Here is a 23009-nt window from a genome sequence, read left to right as displayed (position 1 = left end):
AAACGTATCTTTCCATGAAGCTAACTGATCACAGCAACGGGAGACAGTGCTTCAGAATCCTCACTACACTAAAGAGTAGCAGTTGATGGAGGGTGAAGTATGTGCAGGGGAGCCCTAGTCGATGTCTTCCCCTTGACCCAGGGCAGTGTTGGATTGAGGGTTATGGCTAGGTCTCCTTGGACAGCAGGCTCCTTATATCATGCAAGGGTTTGTACTTAGACTACACCACAACATTGTAAAGAAAATCCTTTGTTAAAATCAAAGCTTATATAGAAGTTCCCCTACTTAACGACTGAGCCACCCATGCGCCCCCACCCCCCCATCCTAGAATCCAGTAAAGGCAGAGCTGAGCTCTTCTGGCTCGGTAGGGTGAGGTGGGGCGGGGTCTGCCCCTTGCCAGCTCACCAGTACCGCCTGCCTCCGCCTCTGTAACCACTAAGAGCAGCTGATTTTTTTTTTAAAGATGTATTTATTTATTTATTTGACAGAGAGAGAGATCACAAGTAGGCAGAGAGGCAGGCAGAGAGAGAGGGGGAAGCAAGCTCCCCAGTGAACAGAGAGCCTGATGCGGGGCTCGATCCCAGGACCCTGGGATCATGACCGGAGCCAAAGGCTGAGGCTCAACCCACTGAGCCACCCAGGTGCCCCGAGCAGCTGATCTTTTAAGGACTCATCTGTTCTCGTGTTTCTATGTGATCTGTTGGTGGTAATCCTCATATATCAGCAAGTGAAGAAAAAGGAGAAGATTAAATTACTCATTTGTAATCCTAATCAGAGGCTGAAACTGAAAGTACTCTTTGGGAGGAAAACAGACTCCCAGAGTCATCTGTGTGTTTTCTGTCCAGCCCTGTCACCATATGCTGGGTTGACTGTTTTGTAGTCCATTCTCCTTGTTCCTGCTGAAGGTCTTTAATGAGCCTGTAATCTAGTGACACCCCCCCCCCCCCCATTGCTTTCCTGTCCCTGGGCTGGCCTTGGCTGTCCCATCCCAGTGCAGCGTAAACTTGAGCTCTGGAGAATGCTGGCAAGGGTCATTCAGGAGGACAGCCACAGCTGAGTCGCGGTAGGAGGCCTTTGGTTCTTGGAGCTACGTTATCTGCCCTCCTTCCGCCTGCTGGCATACCATCTTGTGGTTCCTCTGCAGGTAAGGCTGTGAGGAACCAGTGTAGAATTCTACCTCCTTTTATTTGGTTTTGGGAACCAGAAAAAGAAAGGCAAAACAAAAACAGGAGTACCTTGCGATACCTACCTTATGGGCAAGACAGTTGTAGCCATGGTCACTTGCCTACTGATAGAGTTTTAAAGATTTATTTATTTATTTTAAAGAGGGGGAGCACCCGAACAGCAGGGGAGGTGTAGAAGGAAAGAGAGAAGCAGAATCCCCACTGAGTGCCAAGGCCTCCATAGGGCTTGATCTCAGCACCGCAAGATCGTGACCTGAGCCGAAATCAAGAGTCAGAGGCTTGGGGCGCCTGGGTGGCTCAGTCAGTTAAGCATCTGCCTTTGGCTCAGGTCATGATCCCAGGGGCCTGGGATAGAGCCCCAGGTTGGTCTCCCTGCTCAATGGGGAGTCTCCTTCTGCCTACTACTCTGCCTACTCGTGCTCTGTCAAATAAATAAAAATCTTTAAAAAAAAAAAAAAGAATGGGAGGCTTAACTTAGCCACCCAAGCTCCCATTTTCATTAATACTTTGAACCTTAGTGCATACTTTCTAGAGAGACAATAATTTTATAAATGACTTTTTTTTTTTTAAAGATTTTATTTATTTATTTGACAGACAGAGATCACAAGCAGGCAGAGAGGCAGGCAGAGAGAGAGAGGAAGGGAAGCAGGCTCCCCGCTGAGCAGACAGCCCGATGCGGGGCTCAATCCCAGGACCCTGAGATCATGATCTGAGCCGAAGGCAGCGGCTTAACCCACTGAGCCACCCAGGCGCCCCTTATAAATGACTTTTAAGCAAGATCTAAATAATTAGGTACTTAAGGGTAGAAAGCAGAGAGAAGGAAATTGAGATGCAGCACCATCTGGGGCCTAGTTCAAGATCCGAGTAAATGGAAATCACCAGAATTCTTTCCACTCCCTTATGCTGCCCCAAACATCTCAAAGCCAGAAACTTTGATTTTAAAGGCCAGTTGCAAGCCCATGTTGCAAAACAGAAAATACAGTTGGAAAAAAATTTAGATATAAGTCAAAAATCAGCCCAACCTTTTTAAGTTTTTACATTAAGTCATCCCCAAAATGTGGCCCATGACTTTGATTTCCCAATATGTAAATGTAAGAACGCAAGAATAACACAGTCCCTATAAGGGGAAGTGGCGTTCCTTCAAAATAACCCAATCCAAAAGCAGGACCCCTTCTGTAATTGCACAATTGTGGCTTCAAGATGCCAGAAGATAAAGAGGGCATTTGAAAAAAGGCAACTCAGAGGTCAGATGTGAAACCTGAATGAAGTCCTATCCATTTTATTCTCAATTCTCCATCTCCTGGGGCTAATAGCGGTGGAAGAGAGAATATCCTCTGTCTCAGAGATACTCTTTTAATTTTGAGCTTCAACTTGGAGTTCCAGATTGGGTTGTTCAGGTCTCCTAAGAGATCTTAGGCTAATGGAAAAAATGAGAGAACAATGCTAAGAGCATGGGAAGCACACTTCTAATCGTAGCTTTCTTTATTCCAGGATGGCTTGAGAAGGTTGTCGGGAAACGAGTATGTGTTCACTAAGAGTAAGTTGTCCTCTGTCCATGTCATGATGATAACCAGTCTCCAGCCTGTGCCTTCTCACATTTTGGGATTGTTGCTTGGGGGAGAGTGTTGTTACTTCCTGTTGGTCTCACTGGAGTTCACTGTCCCTGTGGTCTGCCTTTGAAACCAGGTCTCCTCACAAAAATTACTTCTCTGAGCACTGTCCGAGTAGGAATTGCAAATCTCTGTACATTTAAATAGTTAAATGGAATACTTCTTTTATTTTTATTTTTGGTTGGGGGAACTGGAAGTTTCATAACATAAGAGAAGAACCTGGAAGTAAAAAATCTTCCTACCCTTAGAAGCTCAAGATGTCCTTTCTAGTAGCTACCATGAAGATAATGACAAATGCTCAGGGACCCTCAAGATTCTGCAATTAACCAGCCTCCCCAACCCCATCTGTTTGCTCAGATGTGCACCAGAGTCACAGCCACCTTGCGATGCCAATAACCATCAACGATGTCCCCCCTTGTATCGCTCAGTTACTTGATAATGAGGAAAGTTGGGAGTTCAACGTCTTTGAATTGGAAGCTGTAACACATAAAAGGTATGTGGCTTCTCTGGCTGCAGGTGGGGAAAGATTGATGGCCACACTCAAGACTTTCACATCTGGATTTGAGGGAGACGTGAGTTCTTGCCACAAGAAATTTCACAGGTTCTGCCAGTCATGCCATGCTGGAATGTCGAACAACCAGAGAGACTGTGGCCCCTGAGTGAGCTCCTTTATGGAGACAGAGTGGGTAAGATGTGGGATTAGCCTGGTGATGACCAAGGATGAGGACTTACTACGTGTCCTTTTCAGATTTATCCAGGTCATTCCTTTGTGCTCGTGAGCCAGGAGTTGCAAGTACTCTCAGCCCCGAACTGTTGCAGCTCCACCTCACAAAATGAGTTTGAGAGCACTACAGACTTGACCTTGGGTCTATCCGGGAGGCAGGGAAAAAATTAAATAACTCAGAAAGACCTCTTCTATAGTAGGAGAAGGCTTTCTTCTGGGGCTGTTGATGTACAGGATGTAAATGATTCTCATCTGTACATAAATAATGTGATGGGAAATGGTAAGACTTTGCAGAGACCACTGTCCTTAGGCTCAGTGACTTCCTGAGGGGACACAGAGGAAGTACAGAGCTTGTATAGAAGTAGCGATGGAGAGGGACTATCAGAGATCTGTCTTGGTTGCTGGAACCACTGAGGCCATATGATTTAAAGACAATCGAGAAATCATGTATGGATCACCACGAGGCACCTGGTTGTAAATCGGTGACTGATGAGATGTTCTGTCTCCTAATTTGGGGAGGGAATATTTTTATGCCCTTGAGCACGTGAAGTAAAAACGTCTCAAGAAAAATGCCTCTATTCCCCCGTGTCATCAAAGAAAGCAGTTTCGAGACCAGTGAATACAGTGAATCGGGTTTGTTTTCCCTTTTTCCAGGCCATTGGTTTACCTGGGCTTAAAGGTATTTTCTCGGTTTGGAGTATGTGAGTTTTTACACTGCTCTGAAACTACTCTTCGAGCCTGGCTCCAAGTGATTGAAGCCAACTACCACTCCTCCAATGCCTACCACAACTCCACCCATGCCGCCGATGTCCTGCATGCCACTGCCTTCTTCCTCGGAAAGGAACGAGTGAAGGTAGAATTTTGATATCAGGATCTAGTTACCTGCCTACATTGGAGGTCCAGGAGCTCAATCTTACTAAATGTTAAGCCAAAAAGCTAACTTTTGTGTGTATATACACACACACACTCAGATTAACTGATCATGTTGGTGTTGTAAAGACATGGCCTTTTCTCCCGGCTCTCCCCTCCCCCGCCTAAAGTAGTAATTGATGTCATGGTAGAGACTCCTTTGCATGCCTGGCTGATTCATGAACCCATTCTCCAGGTACTCACAAGGAGCCCACTGTGAGGGATCAAGGACAGGACTTCATTATTATAGCAAATGGTTACTTGGTCTAGAGGTTCCATTTTAGGATCAGACTTGGGCCAGTGGCGTATTATAAACCAGACAGTAATGAGCCATCCCACATTCTACCGATCATACGTGTGTGTGTGTATGTTTTGTGTAGGTGTGAATGTGTATAGCCTATATTGATGACTTACATAATTCTGAGAGGTGTCACGTCCCTTAGTCTTACTTAGAAGTGAGTAGTGTCCTCTACAAGTGCTGATTTATAGGACAGCCCTACGTACACCCCGTGCACCGCTGGCAAGAGATCCCCTTCTCCCCTCCTTCCCTGCTACCTTCACTTGCACAGTGAAGCTTCTAATTCCTTTGCTGCTATTAGAACTGGAGCTTAGAATGCAGACGCCCCTGGGAGAACGGCTATTTAGAGACTGAAACTCGTATCAGTCTGCAGTGGCCTGACATGAGATCATCTCCGTATTCTAAGACCCTGGGGACTGAGAAGAGTGGCAATGGGTCAGCCAGAAGGAGCAGAAATGTCACCAAAGTGGGGAGAGTTTGCCAAAGCCGATCAGCCGGAAGCTGATCTTGGTATTCACTTTAATCATCAACAAAATAAAGAATGTGGTCCAAGAGTGATGCTTTTGAAGATCTTTATCACCTGTGGTTAAAAAAGGTGACATGAACCTATGTTTGTACAGCCCTTTCTTGGAGGAGCCAGGGCACTTCCAGATCCCTACTGCAGGCTCACAGCCCCCCGCTATATGCTGCATGAGACATTGCACCGATGAGGCGGCACCCGGCCAGTAGAGGACGAAACCTAAAGCATGAATGTCCAGACCAAAGTGAGGCAGCTCTGCAGTCCAGAGTTGGAGATGAACCTCATTTAAGCAGAACCACTCTAGAAAAATAGAGACTAAGTGCTTGATAAATCAGGGAGTTCCTGGTCACTTTATCATCTCCCTTACTCTCCCTCCCCTAAGAATTTTCCTTTAAATTGTGAATTCTGCTAGCGGCTGCAAAATCTGATTGAATTTCTCAAATAGCCATGGAAACAAGACTGAGACTGTAATATAATTTAAAAGACATTTTCTAATTCTGACAGTCTTGCCAGACAATCAGAAAATGTAGAACTGCAAGGACCCTTGGAGAATTGGGCTGGAAGGAGCTCTTGAGCTCAGAGATTTATTTTTTACTTTGTGTGTGTGAGAGAGAGAGAGATTGATTTGTGCCTTTCCCAGTAAACTGTCAACCCCATTAGTGCAGAAAGCATGCCAGTGTTGTTCATCGTTGTAGTGCCCACACTCTACTAACTAGAGCCCAGGAAGCCTAAAAGAAATGACTACTGAATGAATTCCTAAGTTATAGGATCTCTTACATGATAGTGGCCCGTTTAATAACCACACCTAAAGTTGTAATCTGAGAAAACATTTGTATGCCCTTGTGCTTTGGTTTGTGTTCTCAGATTAACCCAGCAAGAGCTTAAGAAAGAGGGTCTCCCTTTTGCCTTTGCCGCCTGCTAGCCTAGAGCTGAATTTGGTTTTCAATGGCAAGAGCTGCCTTAACCTTAGCTGTCCTGGGAAAATTCTTTTTCTTGTCCATGATTCTCTTGTACTGCTTGGCTGTAGTCCTTTGACCTTGGTGTGAAGCGTCTTGATGTATTTGTGCCACTTCCTGCCACTCTCTCACTCTTTGCCCAAGTAAGCAAATGAAATAAGTAATACTTGGAATCATAGGCCACTCTGTGCTTTCTCCACTCGTGGGAAAATGTCACCGCAATACCACAGGGCAAGCATTTGGAAAGGCCTGTTTGGCTTCCTGCCAAACAGGAAGTTTGGCGGGAGTGGGTGCTGGGAAGAGAATGTAGGCGGGCATCACAATAGATGCGTCCCATAGCTCAGATTTCTGTTTCCCTCCAGATACGTTGCAGCATAGTGGATGTAGAATCTGTGCTGTATCCTGGGTAGCTTCTCAACTTTTAGGAAGTCAGAGAAGGCTCATCAGGCGAAGAAAATATTCTGGTCATCCCATCCCTCCTGAGGCACAGATAGGAGTGTAGGTCTCTGACAGCCAGTGGCTAACATTCACCCTTGCCTCCCCACCGCCCCAGGGAAGCCTCGATCAGCTGGACGAGGTCGCAGCACTGATTGCGGCCACGGTGCACGATGTGGATCACCCGGGAAGGACCAACTCGTTCCTCTGCAATGCAGGCAGCGAACTCGCCGTGCTCTACAATGACACGGCTGTCTTAGAGAGTCACCACACTGCCCTGGCTTTCCAGCTCACTGTCAAGGACAGCAAATGCAACATTTTCAAGAACATCGACAGGTTTGTGGTGTTTGGGTTCCTGTGCTCAGGTTTGTGAAGCGTAAGTGGGAAATGGTGTTTTCCCTAGCTTCTCCAAGGCCTGAGCTGCTTCGTAGGGTAAGGAAAAGGAGATAGAACAATAGTCGGACCATTGTATCAGACATTAAGATAGTCGCCTTGCCCTTGTAAGCTTACCTGCACTTTTCAGACTGCTTTTATCTTTCAGAATTTCATTTGGTCTTCAGTGAGTTTATGGACGTGTTTTACATACCCCAAAGTCATTAGAAATATTGATTGTCTTACTAATAAGTGGAATTTTTACCCTCCCAGGAGGACATCCCGCCTTTTGTGTAACTCAAGGAACATGCATCCTTCCTCATCTTCCCCAGTTCAATGTTTGCCACTTAAAAACCTAACTCATGAGGAGATAGTGTTGTTCTAGATGTCCCAGCAGAGATGTTAGAGCCCAAAGCGGGGGCAGGTCTCCCCCTTCCTGGGCTAAGTGGGCCAGCCGGGAACAGACCGGAGCAATCCCTGGGGCCACCACAGGCCTGCAGTTGGCTACGGCTGTTGCCCGCAGAGCAGTGGCCAGGCCGGAGGGCCAAGCAGACACAGAGCACAGAGCTCACTCTGGCCGCAGGGACCACACTTCGACGTGAACCTAACACGCTGGTTTCTAGAAATCTGAGAAAACACGGAGACCAGTTATTCCACTTTCAGAAAGTTTCATCAGTATCAAGGACTGTTTTTAGAACTTTCACAGAAGAATTTTCTCCAAGAGCCAATTCTACTCAGCTCTTCCTGCGGGCTCCTGGAAGTTAGAAGAAGATGGTAGGACCTGGAGAGTCATTTGGGGCAGGTTTGCAGCTCCACACAATACACCGTCGATCTAATTTAGAGCTTTTTCAGGGGAAAAACATGATTTCGAGGCCATCACCTGAGGAAGTGCTGATAAGTCTCTGTAATAGAAACCCGTGTCTGGGCCGCCTGCCGTGGGGACAGCTCACCAGGCTGTTGCGCCGGGCTTGCAGGGCAGGGCCTTGACATTGCCTCCCACCTCACTGTGTTTATGTTGCCAAGGGAAGGGAGAAGGAAACCACTTTGTAAAGTAAGTGCCTACTGTGTGACATCGCACACACGCACGCACGCACACTCCCACGTCCTACAACGACGGGTCCGCTGCACTGGGGACAGTGGAACAGCGTCAGCAAGTCCTGGCTTACCCGGAAGAGGCACAGGCAGACTTGATGAGCCGCACTCAGTTCCCAAGTCTGTGGCCCTGGCTTCCCCCCGCACTGTGGAAGTGTGGGGAAAGGGAGCAGGACAGTTCTAATTCCGGACCTGATATGAACAAGACTCTTTGTCTTCTGGTTATTTTAGGAACCATTATCGAACACTGCGCCAGGCCATTATCGACATGGTTTTAGCAACAGAGATGACCAAACACTTTGAACATGTGAACAAATTTGTGAACAGCATCAATAAGCCAATGGCAGCTGAGGTAAGCATTTCCCCTGTGGTCAGATACAGTCCAGTATTGTTCCCATCAGAGGCCACTCTGGCCTCAACGCACTTTCTCCTCATCCTGAATCCAAGGTGGCTCTCTGCCCGGAGCTGGTGAAAAAGGCTGGAAGTACTGGCCACAGTGTCCGCAGTAACCCTGAGCTCCCTAAAAGGAGGGTCCTGAAATAAGGCCCATGGTGACAGGGGGAGGTAGGCCCAAAGAGTAAGACAGACGAGGCCTGCAGACAACAGAGGCTAGCCTGTGTGGGGTATTTTAGAGGATCAAAGCCCTTTCTAATTCTCAGTCATTGGAGACCTCCCAAGTGGCTGTTTTTAAGGAGAGAGACCATCCAAGAGACACTCTTAACTACAGGGACCAAACCGGTGGTCCCCAGAGGGGCCGTGGATGGAGGGGAGGGTAAACAGGTGGTAGGGATAAGACAGCACACACACCCTGATGAACACACGAGTGATGTATACAACTGGCAGTTTTAGGCATGCAATGTAGTGATGCCACACTGCATACCAACTATACTGGAATTAAGTCAATAAAATAAAATAGAAGCTAAATCCAGTATTGGGTGGAAAGTGGATGTTTTAAAGAACTATATTCCTGGGGCGCCTGGGTGGCTCAGTGGGTTAAGCCTCTGCTTTCGGTTCAGGTCATGATCTCGGGGTCCTGGGATCGAGCCCCGCATCGGGCTCTCTGCTCCGCAGGGAGCCTGCTTCCCCCTCTCTCTCTGCCTGCCTCTCTGCCTAGTTGTGATTTCTCTCTGTCAAATAAATAAAATAAAAAAATAAAAATAAAAACTATATTCCTACTGACTTGCATTAAAAACAATAGTACCTAAAGATTCCATATAGTCAAATTGTGAGTGCTAGTTGAAAACAAAAGCATTTGTCATTTTTAAAATTTACTGATCTACCCTAGTCCTGCCGTAAGGCCCCTCCAAACTTGGGTTTTAAAAACATGCACAGAAAGTTCACATCTGTCGTTTAAAATGAGCTCAACTGACCTCCGAAACCATGAAGCTGTTCATAGCCCTGTAAAATCAGGAAAGCTTTATGCTCATTTCCATTGAGCAGAGGCTGCATGTGTGGATGGACAATGAACGGCTGTCTTCAAAGTAACTTGATTGATCAGTAAGGAGACTGTTCGTGGAGGACCTCTCATATGACCAGATGGAGGGACAGTATCCACCTCATCTGTTCTACTTCATCTCCTGGGGTCCCACAGCGTAAGCCAGGGCCTTCTCTTTTCAGGAGACTGACTTATGGGGGTAAGGATCTGGGGAGTCAGGAGGGGGAAATTACACGGAATTTAGAGTTAAGGAAAGTCACCTATCAAAATAAGCTCCCAACTCTGTGTTGAGATCTATTATTTACAACAGTATGTATTGTAAGCAGTATTTTACCAGTGGTAAGAAATCAAAAAAATTTTCAGAACATAATTCTGTCCACTGATGGCTTAAAAAATAGATCTAGTCTCAAAACAAAACCCCTTAAAATGTCATGCAGTTTTTCAGCTTGGCAGAACTCTGGAAATGTAATTAAGTGTTTTCACACAATCTGATGTCTTTGGAAGCAGAAGATAGCAATCATCCAGGTTTTGTGTAACTGACCTATCATTGCATTTATGTAAGCCTACTCACAGAACTGGCCACGTGGCTCAGGACCCCTGACATCCATCACTAGGTCCGTATTCCTGCACAACTGGTCTTTCTAAACATGACCAAATACATCCAACCCTGCCCCAGCCCACTTTCATGCTCTTAGTACCTCCCCCCCAACCAAGAACGTACTTGGGTCATGACTCACCACCATTCAGTTGGAAAAGCAGCCAAGAAAGCATGAGTGGACAGATGCCTTAAGAGAAAAGGGATGGGACACAAGGTCACAGGACAGAGAGGGAGATGGCAGGCCTAAGTAGTAGAAATAAATGATGAAAGGATTGAAGGGTCCTATGTATGTGTTCTTTCCTGTCTTTAATGCATTTTTATAAACCTGGCAGTGGTTTCTACACATCCTGATAAAACTGGAAGAAAAGCTCTCCCTTAAAATGCCATACCAAACTACTAAAAACAAAACCAACCCGAGGTAATAGTTACCTCTGGGGAATAGGATGGCAGTGAGGGGATGAGTGGTGACAGGGAGTTTGATGTTTTAAACTGTTTGTCATGACTAAGTGTATTATATATGGAATTAAGGATGGGAAAACTTGAGTCCCAGGCAGGTCTGAATGGGCCTGGTTGCCAACCATCTAATGTCTGGTCACTGTGGTCATAACATCATTTTCACGCTAATATGACCATCTTTCTTCCAGATTGAGGGCAGTGACTGTGAATGCAACCCTACTGGGAAGAACTTTCCTGAAAACCAAATCCTGATCAAGCGTATGATGATAAAGTGTGCTGATATAGCCAACCCATGTCGCCCCCTGGACCTGTGCATCGAATGGGCTGGGAGGATCTCTGAGGAGTATTTTTCACAGGTACACTGCCTCTCTAGGGAAGCTCCACTTCTCTTCTGGAAATGGCTCCAGGTCATGGAACTCTGGAGATTTTCCAGTTGAGTAGCCACCAATTAATATATGAATCCTCCCTGGAAAGAAGTGGCTCACCCCGGCCTGGAATAGACTTCTGGTTTGACTGATGTGGCTGGTCACTGACCAAAGTCATTCTAGGAGAGGGGATAAACTGAGCCTCTGGAAGTATCTTTTCATCATCAAAATGTTAGATCCTGAACTTCTACAAACACTGGGCTACCGTCCGTTCACTTACCAGGTTATTCTTCTCTCCACTGAGCCCTGTGGGGACGCGAAGTGCAAGACGCACTCCCACTCATGGGCGGCGCATAGACAGTAGGGGAGAGGTGTAGACATAGGTAGGTCCACACATCGCTAACCACAGGAAGTATCTCTAAAGGAGGTATGGTAAATGCTATCTGAGTTCAGACAGATATGCTTCCTAGATGATAAAAAAAGAAAAAGGAGCTTTGAGGGAATTGGTATTAAAGTTGTGTTTTTATTTTTTGAAAAGATTTAGATATATGGAAATAAGAAAGGACTTCGTGGGAGAGAAAGTATCATGTGTAAAATTAGTAAGGAAGAAAAATAGAATTTTTATATAAGAATAGCAATATGTAGCTCACTTTGGCAGTATGAAGGAGTTGAAGGAAGAAAATCCAGAAATGAGTAGACCACAAGATGCCTTTTGAAACACAGGCCTACTTCCAGGGAAGAGGCTCTGAGGACCGTGGTGCGTATGTGTGATAGAAAGGAAAACACGCATGCAGCTCCAGTCCTACACTGGGCGAGAGCCGGCATGGCGGAGTGTACCACGACGGCAGGATAAAGAATGGTTCATCGTGTCCCAAAGGGCTGGCAGGGGCAGGACAGCCAAGTACTCGGTACGTTAACTGCAGCTTTCAAGGCTGAGGAGAGGATCTCCAGAAATGGAGAAGAGTAGGGCAGGCAGTCTGAGGTTGCCAGAAAGAAGGGGGTTAAGAGAAAAAAACCAAACTACTCCTTGAACAACAGTGGAGATTTTAAAGATGCCTCATCGATTAATCTGAAATGAGCAAGCCGAGCCAAAAGCTGGTAGGAGATCATTAATGGGCCTCCCAGGACCCACAGAGGCGGCCTGAAATCCTACTCCTAATTATTCTCTAAGTACAGGCATGGGAGAGGAACACTTTTAAGTCATTTAATGTGAGTTCCTTGTTCAGCTGTCTTTCTCCCAAAAAGGAATGTACTAATGTTCACAAGCCTTGTGGCCTAAGAATCACAAGTCGGAAACAAGGCCTCTGATGAGCTGGCCTCGGGTTCAGCACACCATCAGGAACATGGGGATCTTAATATTCAGCTCGGCACAGGCCGGCCGTACACAAGTAAACGTCCACTCTGCTGTGCAAAATGCTCAGGCTGACACGCTCCTTGAGAACCGCATGACCAGTACTCAAACCTGAGCGATCCCAGTTTGCCGTTCTTTGAAGTAAAAATAGGGTGCTTCAGCTCAACTGCTGAAATGCTTTTCCTCCAGACAACATCATGATGCTGTGCTGTGTGGTGTAAGGGCCTTAAGCGGACTTCCCATTTTGTCAGAACACAGAATTTTAAAAGGACATGTACTCAGAGGTCAAAATTCATTAAGACTAATAATTCTTACTGCTTCAGTGAGGATATTGGTAAGTGAAACTGGCTTTTTGAACTTCAGGCACGTGACTCCTGGTACAGTTTGGTGACAGTGCCTTGACTCATGCTAAGGCATAAGCACCGCCCCACCATCACTCCTGCACTCACTGTAAATGGCGGTATCACCAGTGTTACTGGTATCACAGCGTTACTAGTGGGACTGTGGAAGCAGATTTCCAGAGAGGGGTGAAGAGATCAGTGCTTCAGGAGGGGCTCTGGTGTAGTACAAGAGACCTGAATCCCTAGCTCATCAGGCGGTTGCCTTACAGGAGCCTCAGGAGCTTACTGAACCTAGCGAGGTCTTCATGCCGACAGCTAGAGGAGGACCCGTGATCAGAGCTGTTCTGAGAAATGAGGCGCTTGACAGCTCCCCATGTGCCCCAGCCCTGTGTGTGCTCTCATTTCTCGTAGACTGATGAAGAGAAGAGACAGGGGCTCCCTGTGGTGATGCCAGTGTTTGACCGGAATACCTGCAGCATCCCCAAATCCCAGATCTCCTTCATTGACTACTTCATAACAGACATGTTTGATGCTTGGGATGGTAAGAGAGTTGGGGTTTTGTCACCCCACAGGATACTGTTATACTTTATGATGATAACCCTTAATGACACAGGTTGGGCCTAAAGGTATACGTGAAATGCTACTTTTGGGTGGGTGGGTGGGGGTGTGTGTGTGTGTGTGTGAGAAGAGATAGCTGCCAGCTGTTTGCAGCCAGCTGGGGGCGTGTGGGCACCTTCTGCATCCCCAGCACCTTGCAGAGAACCTTATGTACAGAAATCTCAGTGGGTGTTTGATAATTGCAGCAATAAGTCTTAACCTCTGGGAAGCAAAGGTTTCCAAAGTTTGCAGGTTTAGCCTTTCCTCAGAGAAACTCTAGAAAGAATACCAAAGGCATCTGTGAATCAGAGTAGACCACATACATTTTGTAATGTTGCTAATAAGTGACTGTTTGTATTTCAGAAACTAGTGTTAATAACTTACCTTCCCATGCTTGTATGTGCACTAGGGAACCTCCCTTCCACTTCTGAACCCCAATCTATCTCACAGAGCCCCGGCCTTACACATGTTCTGGTCACCTAACTTGTGATTCTTTGATGTCCTTGCAGCCTTTGCCCATCTGCCAGCCCTGATGCAACATTTGGCTGATAACTACAAACACTGGAAGACATTAGATGACCTCAAGTGCAAAAGTCTGAGGCTTCCATCTGATAGCTAAAGCCAAGACAGAGAAGGGGACCTCGGGATCTGCGAAGGGCACTGTGAATCAGTCGTGTAAATAAGAGGCATTCCTTTCTAGTGAAAAGGACAGGTGTAGGTTAAGGAGTTGGTGTTTGATATTGGACCTTTGAATGATTCAAGTCCCCAAACTGCATTTTTAGAAAGTTACGTTCCATGAAGAGAAAGACATGTTCTTTTGAATACTTAGTGACAGAACAAACACATGGCAAAAGCCTTTGTCCTCCTGTCATCCTGTGTGTCCTCATGAAACCATGGAGCTCATTTACTATATATAACATATATATAGTTATGTTATAGCAGGACACAGCAGCAAAGACTTGGTGCCTGTGAGCCCATCTTGCGGGATGACAAAGTAGTTTAGCTAGTGTCTCTTACCATAAAAGTCACCTTCACTGTTCAGCTTGACTATTTTCCTCAAGAGTCTCAGCCTGAAGGATTCATAATACCTAAGGGGGAAAAAACTATATAAAAAATGAGCAAAACAACTAGGACCAAATCACTGATAAACTAGTTGGTTTTGTCACCTCTCTGGCTAAGCAGTTCCTTTGCTCAATGGTGTGACACGCAAGGCTGACCACAGCCTTGGCCTGGTGAGTGCCTTCTGTAGACTGGTAGCAGTGGCCTGTGTAGCCCTCTTTCCTAGAAAAGGAATTCATCGTGCTCGCTTCGGCAGCACATATACTAAAATTGGAACGAAAGGAATTCATCTTAACAGGAAGTACTTCATGATGGGGGAGGGACTGACACCTTATTTGGGGGGAATCCAAGAGCTTCCCTTATTTCCGGTTTACAGAGGCAGTCACAAGGCACTAAAGTGAGTATATAAAAGCCATTAAATTTGAATGCCCTTGGATAAGCTTTTTTTTAAAAAGAGAAAATTTATATACATTTGCTGTTTAAAATTTGTATTAAAGCACTCTGAATTTGGTGGGTGTAAGTCCGGAGTAGGTCATGCAGTGTACCATCTAGACATCTCTATTTGGGGAGGGATGGGGAAGTTTCAAGGTTCAGATGTTTTTAACCTATCTATATTTGAGACCTTGCCATTTTGCTTTAATGGTGTAAAGAAGACAAGACTGCACGATGTGTAAATAGATTGGAAAACAGGCATAAGGAGAAGCAGTAAATACTATTTTACGCTCTTAACGGTATGCCAAGGCTTCTAAAGCACAGGTGTGCATTTTTATACAGCTCTTCTGAGAACTTTCTGTGGTCTGCACAAAGTCAGATTTGAGGTTTTCCTTTCTCTTTTACCAAACAACCCTTCTCTATGCATTGTAACTATCAGAAACTCAGTAAACAAAATATCTTCATTTTCCTTTTCAAATCCTCTGTACGCCACGCTGCATTTTAATGAGGTATAAACAGAGGCTGAATTCGTTGAGTAGTAGCCATTCTTTTCAAATGAAAATTGGAATGCAGAACACTTGAAACCAGTCCATGGGAAGAAAAAAAGTGACTTATCACTACATAACGTGCCAATGTTTTTTTCTATGTTTTGTACCAAAAAAATGAAATCATATATGACAGTTCCACGCAGAGAAATGTATCTCAATTATTTTTGTTAGAAAAGCGAATGTGCTTGGTCAGGACAGCAGCTAGCTTTGTGTTGTAATGCTGCACTATGTAAATGTGATGAAAATGTTTTTGTGAAGTACTTGTAACTAAATTCCTACAGCCATTTTTCATTCCCAACAGCTGTTTTTATTTGATCTCTTTGGCCTAAACTTTTCATTATTTCAAAATTTCGCTTTAGTGTCCTTTATTTCATGAGTCACACACTTTATTTCCAGACAGATTAAATTCAGGATGTCAAAATCCCATTTTAAGGAGCTAAATAACTTGCCTAGGCTTCAGAAACTTGCTCGAGACAAGGACAGTCTTTACCTCGCCGCGTCGCTCTCAGTTCCATTTGGTAAGTAACATTTATCAGATGTTTGACATTTTCTGTACGAGTGTCACAGCTTACTCCTTGTAATGTCAAATTAAAATGTTAAAGGCTTTAAGACTGCCAGGTACCAAAGCTTTAACATGGCTATAGTCTTAATCAGTGTATAATCCTCTGAAATGCTAACTAAATATTGCATTCTTCCATATAGTCTTTTGGAAGGCATAAACTATTATAAATGCCGCTTTATATTTGTTTCCTAAAACGTTCTGTGTTGAACACACCCCCACTAATTGAGAAGAATGCTATCTAATATAGGTAGAAGTCATATTAGACCAACTACTTAACTACAAGTTAGTTAGAAGGTCATTCTTGTACAGGTAACAATGTTTTAGAATTCTAAGTCAGGACTGGTTCATCGTGGAGGCAAAGAACAAGCCTTAGGCTGAGAAAGGAATGATACAGTGCCCCTGAAATTTAGGCTCTTGCTTGTAATTATGTGAAGACAGCCAGAGAAGGAGGTAACAGGATATTTTTAAATAAAAATGACAGGACCCACTACCTAGTGTTACTATGGGTGCTTCAAGTTCAGCGTCTAGCAGCAGTCTACACACAACTACTGAGCAGCCATCACGTCTGAGCCCTATTAGAACCTCCCCCCTTTCTGAGTGGGAGGCTTTCCTCTAGAAAGATCAGAGGATCGATGGTGGTACTTACAGTACCAGTGGTACTTACAGTACCAAAACTCACCTACGACTTCTGTCACTTCATGGGAACAGATTACTATCTGAGAATACTAACCCAAAACCCATTAGGAAATACAGCAGTTAACCTTCTATAATTCATGGAAGAGGTCTTACCCAACTCAAGAAAACTTGAAAAACTTAAAAGACCTCATGTAAAATGTCCAAAGAAAAAGCTAGCTAGTCATGAAGGAGGTCCAGCTATCAAGGAAAATGTTAAAGCCCGAAAACGACTGAGATACCTGACTAAAGTGATCAACAACCTGATGCACTAAGACCAGGGCAAAGGGCTAATTGCAAGGTCTTACCTGCACGGGCCTCAGTTTGCTCATTCCTAACATCAGGGCATCAGACTGGCATAGATGACCTTGCTCTTCCAGTCCGGAGGCAGTGGAAGCAATGGTCAAAGGTAAAATTAGTAAAAGCGACAATTTCTAAAGATTCCATTACGGATGAGTGGGAGGAGGGTGAACTGGCAGAGAGCAAAGGAGCGGGAGTCTTCCTCCTACATGGTAACAGGACGCTTTGATCAGCACTTTAAGCACAACTCCACCATTAACTCCACTTTCTTTTTTAATTTTTATTCTTTAGTACCAAAGGGGAGAAAATATCTGTTCTAAGGCTGGTGGGGTGATAAAGAGGATTAAGTTGGAGTGGTCACTGCAAGTAACTACACAAATGAAGCCTTTCTCAAGTCTTTCGTATTGGAGGAATGGTAAGATCAATCAGGCACTTGCGGCCACACTGACTTGGGAAGCACGGTATCTCTTCACTGCTCTAGCTCTCATCCCAGGCACATATGAGGGCTGTTTGCTGATCTGGTCCCACCTAGCTAATAGCCATTCAGCCAATTCACATGGGGGAGAAAACCACACCCTGGTACGACTCCTCAGCTGAGTTTATAGGAATTGTAGTAGATAAACTACAACAAAAGCATTTAAAGAAATTACTTGGCACCACCAATAAAAAAGTTGGAGTTTAACAGTGAGAGACTCAAGTTTGCTCACAGAAGGTTCTTACTTAGATACTAAAGATCAGGGAATCTGTAGGATGTAGGATACATTTATCACAAAGATTCTTAATCCAAGAGGCTCTAAGGAAAATCAAAGAACAAAAAGCTTCTAACGAATGCCACAGTTTTACTGTTCTATTTCCACCTCCCTCACAGGGTCTAGGTTCAGATGAAGCAGCTCAAACCCAGCACTCACCCCTTGAGCAGCAGCACAAAGCACAGGCTCCTGGGGGTCTCCAGCTGTAAATTCAAGATGTGCTACATCCTATCTGTTATTCAGTGGATTTCTCACTTTTATCCCAAAATATCTTCTAGAATTATCATATATTTTCTGAAAAGTAGGCTTGTTCAATTTTTAAAACTGGTATAGTTAAAATACGCATTTTGAGAACAAAGGCAGGTACTTCAAATTTCACAAGGGTCTAAATATGAAAGTACATGTAACTTTTTAAAAAATTTTTGTGATGAATAAGAATGTAATTAGAGGGAACAAAATTATACTAAATCAAGTGAGTGAGGTTCTGAGCACTAGAGACCCATTTTCCTCAGTGGTTTCAGGATACTGCTATGTGAAAAGTCAAAAAACTTATAGTGTATTCTTTGGTGAATGTACTAATACCTGAGAAACAACTTGCAACTCTTGATCTGGGGGTTGTGAGTTTGAGCCCCTCACTGAGTGTGGGGATAACTTAAACTCTTTAAAAAAATAAATACATTACAAATTTGAGTATTACCCTATATTTGACATTCAAGGTTCATGCACACGTATTCCAAATTCCTTCAACTAGATGTCAAGATATAAGTCACCATTCTCCTCTAATTTTTGAAATAATTTTAAACTGCGCAATCCAGATTCTCTTTCTCCATTTTTCCACAAAATAATGAGATGGTCAGCAGAGCACGTCACTAGTCCATGATCTTCGAAGTACAGAAACATCTGTAAAGAAATGTAAAGCTACTGACTATAGGAATTTCAAAGAGAAAACGTGAGGCTAACACTAGACTAGCAGGGGCTTGTAAGGTGGGTAACTTGTAGACTGACTTAAATCTGAATGTCAAACTCATTTTTCATGAGAAATTGTGTAATGGTCTAGCATTTATCTATATAACTAGTATCTTATATTTTAATAATCAGAACTATAACAACTATTTTTGTGAAGTACATGAATTCCCACAGCATCTTTTCAGTTTTACTATAATTCTTCAGGTACTTCAGATTATGTCAGAAGTCCAAGGAGAAGTGCTTAGCCAGTTCTACCTCCCACCCCCATTATTTATGGACAATTGGCTACCAGTAAATGTCTAAATTCCTAATTGGGCAAGATAAACACTGGCTTGAGCTCTCTAATCCATAAACATTTACAGAATGCCATCTGTATGCTCTGGTCCCTACCAAGAAGAAGGTTCTAGTTCAGTTGTGAAAATCACATCATAGTTGAAACAAAGACTATGGGACCAGGGTACTAAAAAATGTAGTTCCCACTAGGATTTGCCACAGAAAGAGACGACCTACATGAGTAACCACTGAAATTGTCAAAGCTTCAAAAACCTAAAACTTCCCAACTGAAGGGAAGGTCGTACCTGGTGAAGAAAAGAATTAAAAAAAGGGCTAATGAGAAGGCAGCAGCGCTACCTCTGGAGTAGAGAGCAGAGCTTGGCAAAGGCAAGAATGAAACAAAGGAGAGAAATACAATATTGAAGAACAGGATGGGAGTTTTCTCTGATACAGTTTTGAACAAAGCAGGATAAGGCCTCAGCAGATGATCTGTAAGTGAAGAGGGGGAGGAAGGGGAGCAAAATACTACAGGTAACAGGATTAGCTAGAAAGTAAGGGTAAAAACATAAAAGGTATGAGGAAATTCAGGAAGTAGCACCAAAAGGGAGCCAAGATTTTTCTGAAAGAAGCCAGAGATTTAAAAAAAAAAAAAAAATGCTTTAATGTCAACACTTTAAGGAATAGTTCCTCAGGTCTACACTATGGCAAATATACCACTATGAAGGCTACCCCGACCATTTTTTTTTTTTTTTAAGATAAATATACTTGAGGGAGACTCCCCACTGAGCAGGGAGCCCGATGCAGGGCTCGATCCCAGGACCCTAAGATCATGACCTGAGCTGAAGGCAGATGCTTACCTGCCTGAGCCACCCAGGCGCCCTTACCCCCACTATTTAAAAACCTTTAGTGGAGTACCTACTGTTTTAAAACTAAAGCCAAAATTCACCAGCCTTACAGGCAACGACATTCACAATCTGATGCAAAACTGCTTTCTCAGGCTTTCTCTCCTCCTCGTGTCTGTTCACAGAAAACCACTGCTCCGGCCTAGCCAGTCTGCTCGCGCCTCCACCTCAATGCAATCTTTGCATTTCTACCACATTCTGTTCTCCCCAGCCCCACACTACACAACAGCCACCTAAGCGAAAGCAGAGTTAAAAAGCAGTACAAAAGGAAAACAACTGGGCTACGTGTTAGAGGAAAGCAAGGATAAACAAGACCCAATATTCGGGAACTCGGGGGCACAAGGCTATCTATGTTCACCCTCCACAGCCTTCTAATTCCTGAGCACTCACTGTCTACAATCATCTGGGCCTGCCCGAGCAGCTCAGGGTTAACAACTTACTTGGGCTGTGTCCTTCCTCTGTAGGATCCAGGAGGGCAAGGACTATCCTACATGTATCTCTGTGAACTCCAGTAAGTACGCTGCCTCAAATCTAGGGAATGACTGGGAAGCGTGGTGCTGCTGCTCCTAAGCAGAAACACACACTCAAATGAAGAGTAGTCTGCCCCTCCCTGGCTGGGAACCAGGGGAGAACAATGGAGACATTCATTACTTAGGGCTCTGCTTATAGACGATTACCAGTTCCAATCATCTTACCTCGAATGATCTTATTCCCTTCATTATAGGCGATATTGTAAATATTACAGTAAATTTAGTAAATACTAATGTATTTGGATTTCCACAAGTTAAGAGTTGTGTACATATTATAATTCTTAACTAATATTTTCATACATGCACAGCAATAACCAATGCCCTAAGTCTTAGGAAAGCTAACAAAATACGATCCTTCAAAAGAAGGTAAAAACAGCGCTCTGTCCAGTCTGCAAGGCTTTAACTCTACATATATAACGCAACCCTCCATGCGCCCTCTACTACTGTTAATTATTCAACACGATTCACGTTGTCCAATTCTCGGCCGTCTCCATCTCCTAAATAATGGTGGTTAAGCCCATTTTTAGAAGCAACACATTCCTTGCTTCCTCACATAATGTCTCTGTAAAGGGGGATCTTAACTGCACATGCTATAACCTATCCATGTTTAGACTGAGCAAAAACATACAGAAAAAAACCAGGTCTTTATATGAATGCCCTAAACCTTTATATGCCTATTAAAAATAGTACCTCCACGGATGAGGAGTGTCCAATCAAATCTCCAATAAGCTCCAATGAACATGGAGGGGCATTTTCTTGTTGCTTTTTAACAGGCTGGCTGGCTTGTTTGTTCACTCTTCCAAATCCCCACATGTTGAAAAAACCTAGAAAAACAATCATTTTGACCACTTCCAAAATTACTGTGCTCTTTACTTCAAATATAAGATCAGAAAAACAGAAAATTTAAATGCAAAGATGTTCTGTACTTGTTTTAGTCAAGGGCTAAGGCGATGGTATGATACACTAAGCTAGGGTTTTTGTAAATCTGTTACTTCGTTTCATCTTAACTACCAGGTTTGCTGCTCATTTCTTTTATTGGCCCTACCTTCCCATTGGTGAAGGTGTAGTAACATGACAAAAATCCACTGGGAATCAAAATCTCCTCTCTCAGAGAGGAGAGCAGTAAAATGCCTGGATGTCAGTGTCCAAAAAAAGAAGTCACAACACAGATCTATCAATGAAGGGTAGATGAACAGCAACATGTGTCCAAAACAATATTCCAGCACTTAACCTGACCAGAAGAAACTCCAGAGGTACCAGCACCTGAGTTCTTACACAAAGGTTGCTAATGAACCAGGATTTTGTTTTTCAAACCAAACACCTGCAGGTCAAGAGCTTGTGAAATTATGATACAAACACAAAAGTGTGTTTTTCCATAAACTGAGTTCGATATCAATGCTTCCAGGCTGAAAGAACACTTAATTTGATATCTGATGGTACAAATCCTCCTTGCCTATCAAGCATTATGATAGACAATGAATAATTACTTTGATGGGCCATTTGTTCAGAAATGAGTTTCCCTGAGAACAATAAAATACTAGTTGACTTGAAGAAAAACAGGCAGTTCTGCATTAAAGCAATATTAAGATATGAATCCGAGATCCTGATTAGCATAGGCATCATGTAAACACGCCTGTTTGGAGCACAGTGTACAAGACTCCTGCGCTGTACGTAACCACCAGCCCTCTGCCTTTCATATGAGAAAAGACACGCACCTGTTGGGACAGGTTCAGCGGCAAGCTGCTGTTTTTCTCTTAACTCCCAAATGCGTACACTGCCATCTTCTGAGCATGAGATTAACTGCCTGTCAAAACAGAAAATCTGTGATAAAAAGAATACACCATGGAGGGCCAATGCTACATTTGCAGTGAAAAATCAGTGGAGCCCTCAGCGGCAGGAGCTGATGAAAATCCCAATTTAACATGGCTTCACGACGCAAAGTAAAAGCACTCTTTGGGAGGGGCACCCATTTTACTGTTAAACTGGCTCAAATGATAAATACTTCATCCCATTTTGTAAAACACAGGAGAACCGTGTGTATTACACTTGCACAATATCCTGATCTGTCCCCCACTTCCCACCTGTTACTCTAGCTCTTGTCAGTGTGGCTCTCACACTAAAAGTATCCTGCATAGAAAATAGTATTCCCTTCCTGTGATTTCATCGCTAGAAACGCAGCAGCCAAATTCATCCTGACAGGAAAGCCTTCGCTTAGTAGCCTCACACTACAAGGAGATGACCATTTTTTTCTGGCTATCAACAACTACAACGAAAAGATGATTTTATGGAAAATCTAACAAGAAAAATGAGCACACAGCACCCAAAAGTCTCAAAAGTCTTTGTCTTTTTAAATAAATGCCAAATTTTAATGTTATCTCTCCCTATAATAAAATTCCATGTAATTCATTTGAACCCTGCTTCTTGTAAATGTTGTAACATACTGCCACAAACTCTTCTGTTAGAGACAGCCATGGGTATTCTCCATTTCCAAAAGAATTTACCAGGTCAAACCGGGGGCCAGATAAGCTTTGCCACCGGAGAAATTACCTTGGTGGCGCAGGGAAATGTGCGTTTCTTTCGTCTGTTACAGAGCAGACGGGAATGTGTACCTGTTCGGAAGTTTGGCAATGTGTAGGACGCTGGAGTCATGGGCGCTTTTCTGACAAGCAATCACACGCTTCATTTGAAGGTTATACACATATAAACCCCTTCCAACTGCAGCAAATACATTCTGGTGGGGGGAAAAGTTGAGAAATGGGCATAAAATTAGTAC

At 43.9% G+C, this 23009-nt stretch overlaps 2 protein-coding genes across 4 annotated transcripts in view; one reads left to right on the top strand and one right to left on the bottom strand.

Moving 5' to 3' along the window:
• Positions 1-14351, top strand: part of PDE8B (phosphodiesterase 8B) — a 235757-nt gene extending 221406 nt beyond the window's left edge. Inside the window, 8 exon segments of the mRNA XM_045999160.1 lie at positions 2676-2721; positions 3152-3287; positions 4173-4371; positions 6755-6972; positions 8332-8452; positions 10778-10945; positions 13058-13187; positions 13753-14351. Coding sequence (XP_045855116.1) covers positions 2676-2721; positions 3152-3287; positions 4173-4371; positions 6755-6972; positions 8332-8452; positions 10778-10945; positions 13058-13187; positions 13753-13862 — 1128 coding nt within the window. The 3' untranslated portion in view covers positions 13863-14351.
• Positions 14352-18239: 3888 nt separating this feature from the next.
• The window catches only part of WDR41 (WD repeat domain 41), a 43806-nt gene continuing 39036 nt past the window's right edge, over positions 18240-23009 (bottom strand). For all 3 annotated transcript variants that reach the window (XM_045999162.1, XM_045999164.1, XM_045999163.1), the window contains 4 exons: positions 22846-22967; positions 21952-22040; positions 20927-21060; positions 18240-18465 (listed from right to left, as the gene is read on the bottom strand). In XM_045999162.1, coding sequence (XP_045855118.1) covers positions 18313-18465; positions 20927-21060; positions 21952-22040; positions 22846-22967 — 498 coding nt within the window. In that variant the 3' untranslated portion in view covers positions 18240-18312. The remainder of the gene's footprint in view (positions 18466-20926; positions 21061-21951; positions 22041-22845; positions 22968-23009) is intronic.

The sequence above is a fragment of the Meles meles genome, chromosome 3 (assembly GCF_922984935.1).
Source record: "Meles meles chromosome 3, mMelMel3.1 paternal haplotype, whole genome shotgun sequence".
In the NCBI taxonomy this organism is placed as follows: domain Eukaryota; kingdom Metazoa; phylum Chordata; class Mammalia; order Carnivora; family Mustelidae; genus Meles; species Meles meles.
The sequence above is the reverse complement of the archived record's forward strand: the minus strand, read 5'-3'. Positions and strand labels throughout refer to the sequence as shown.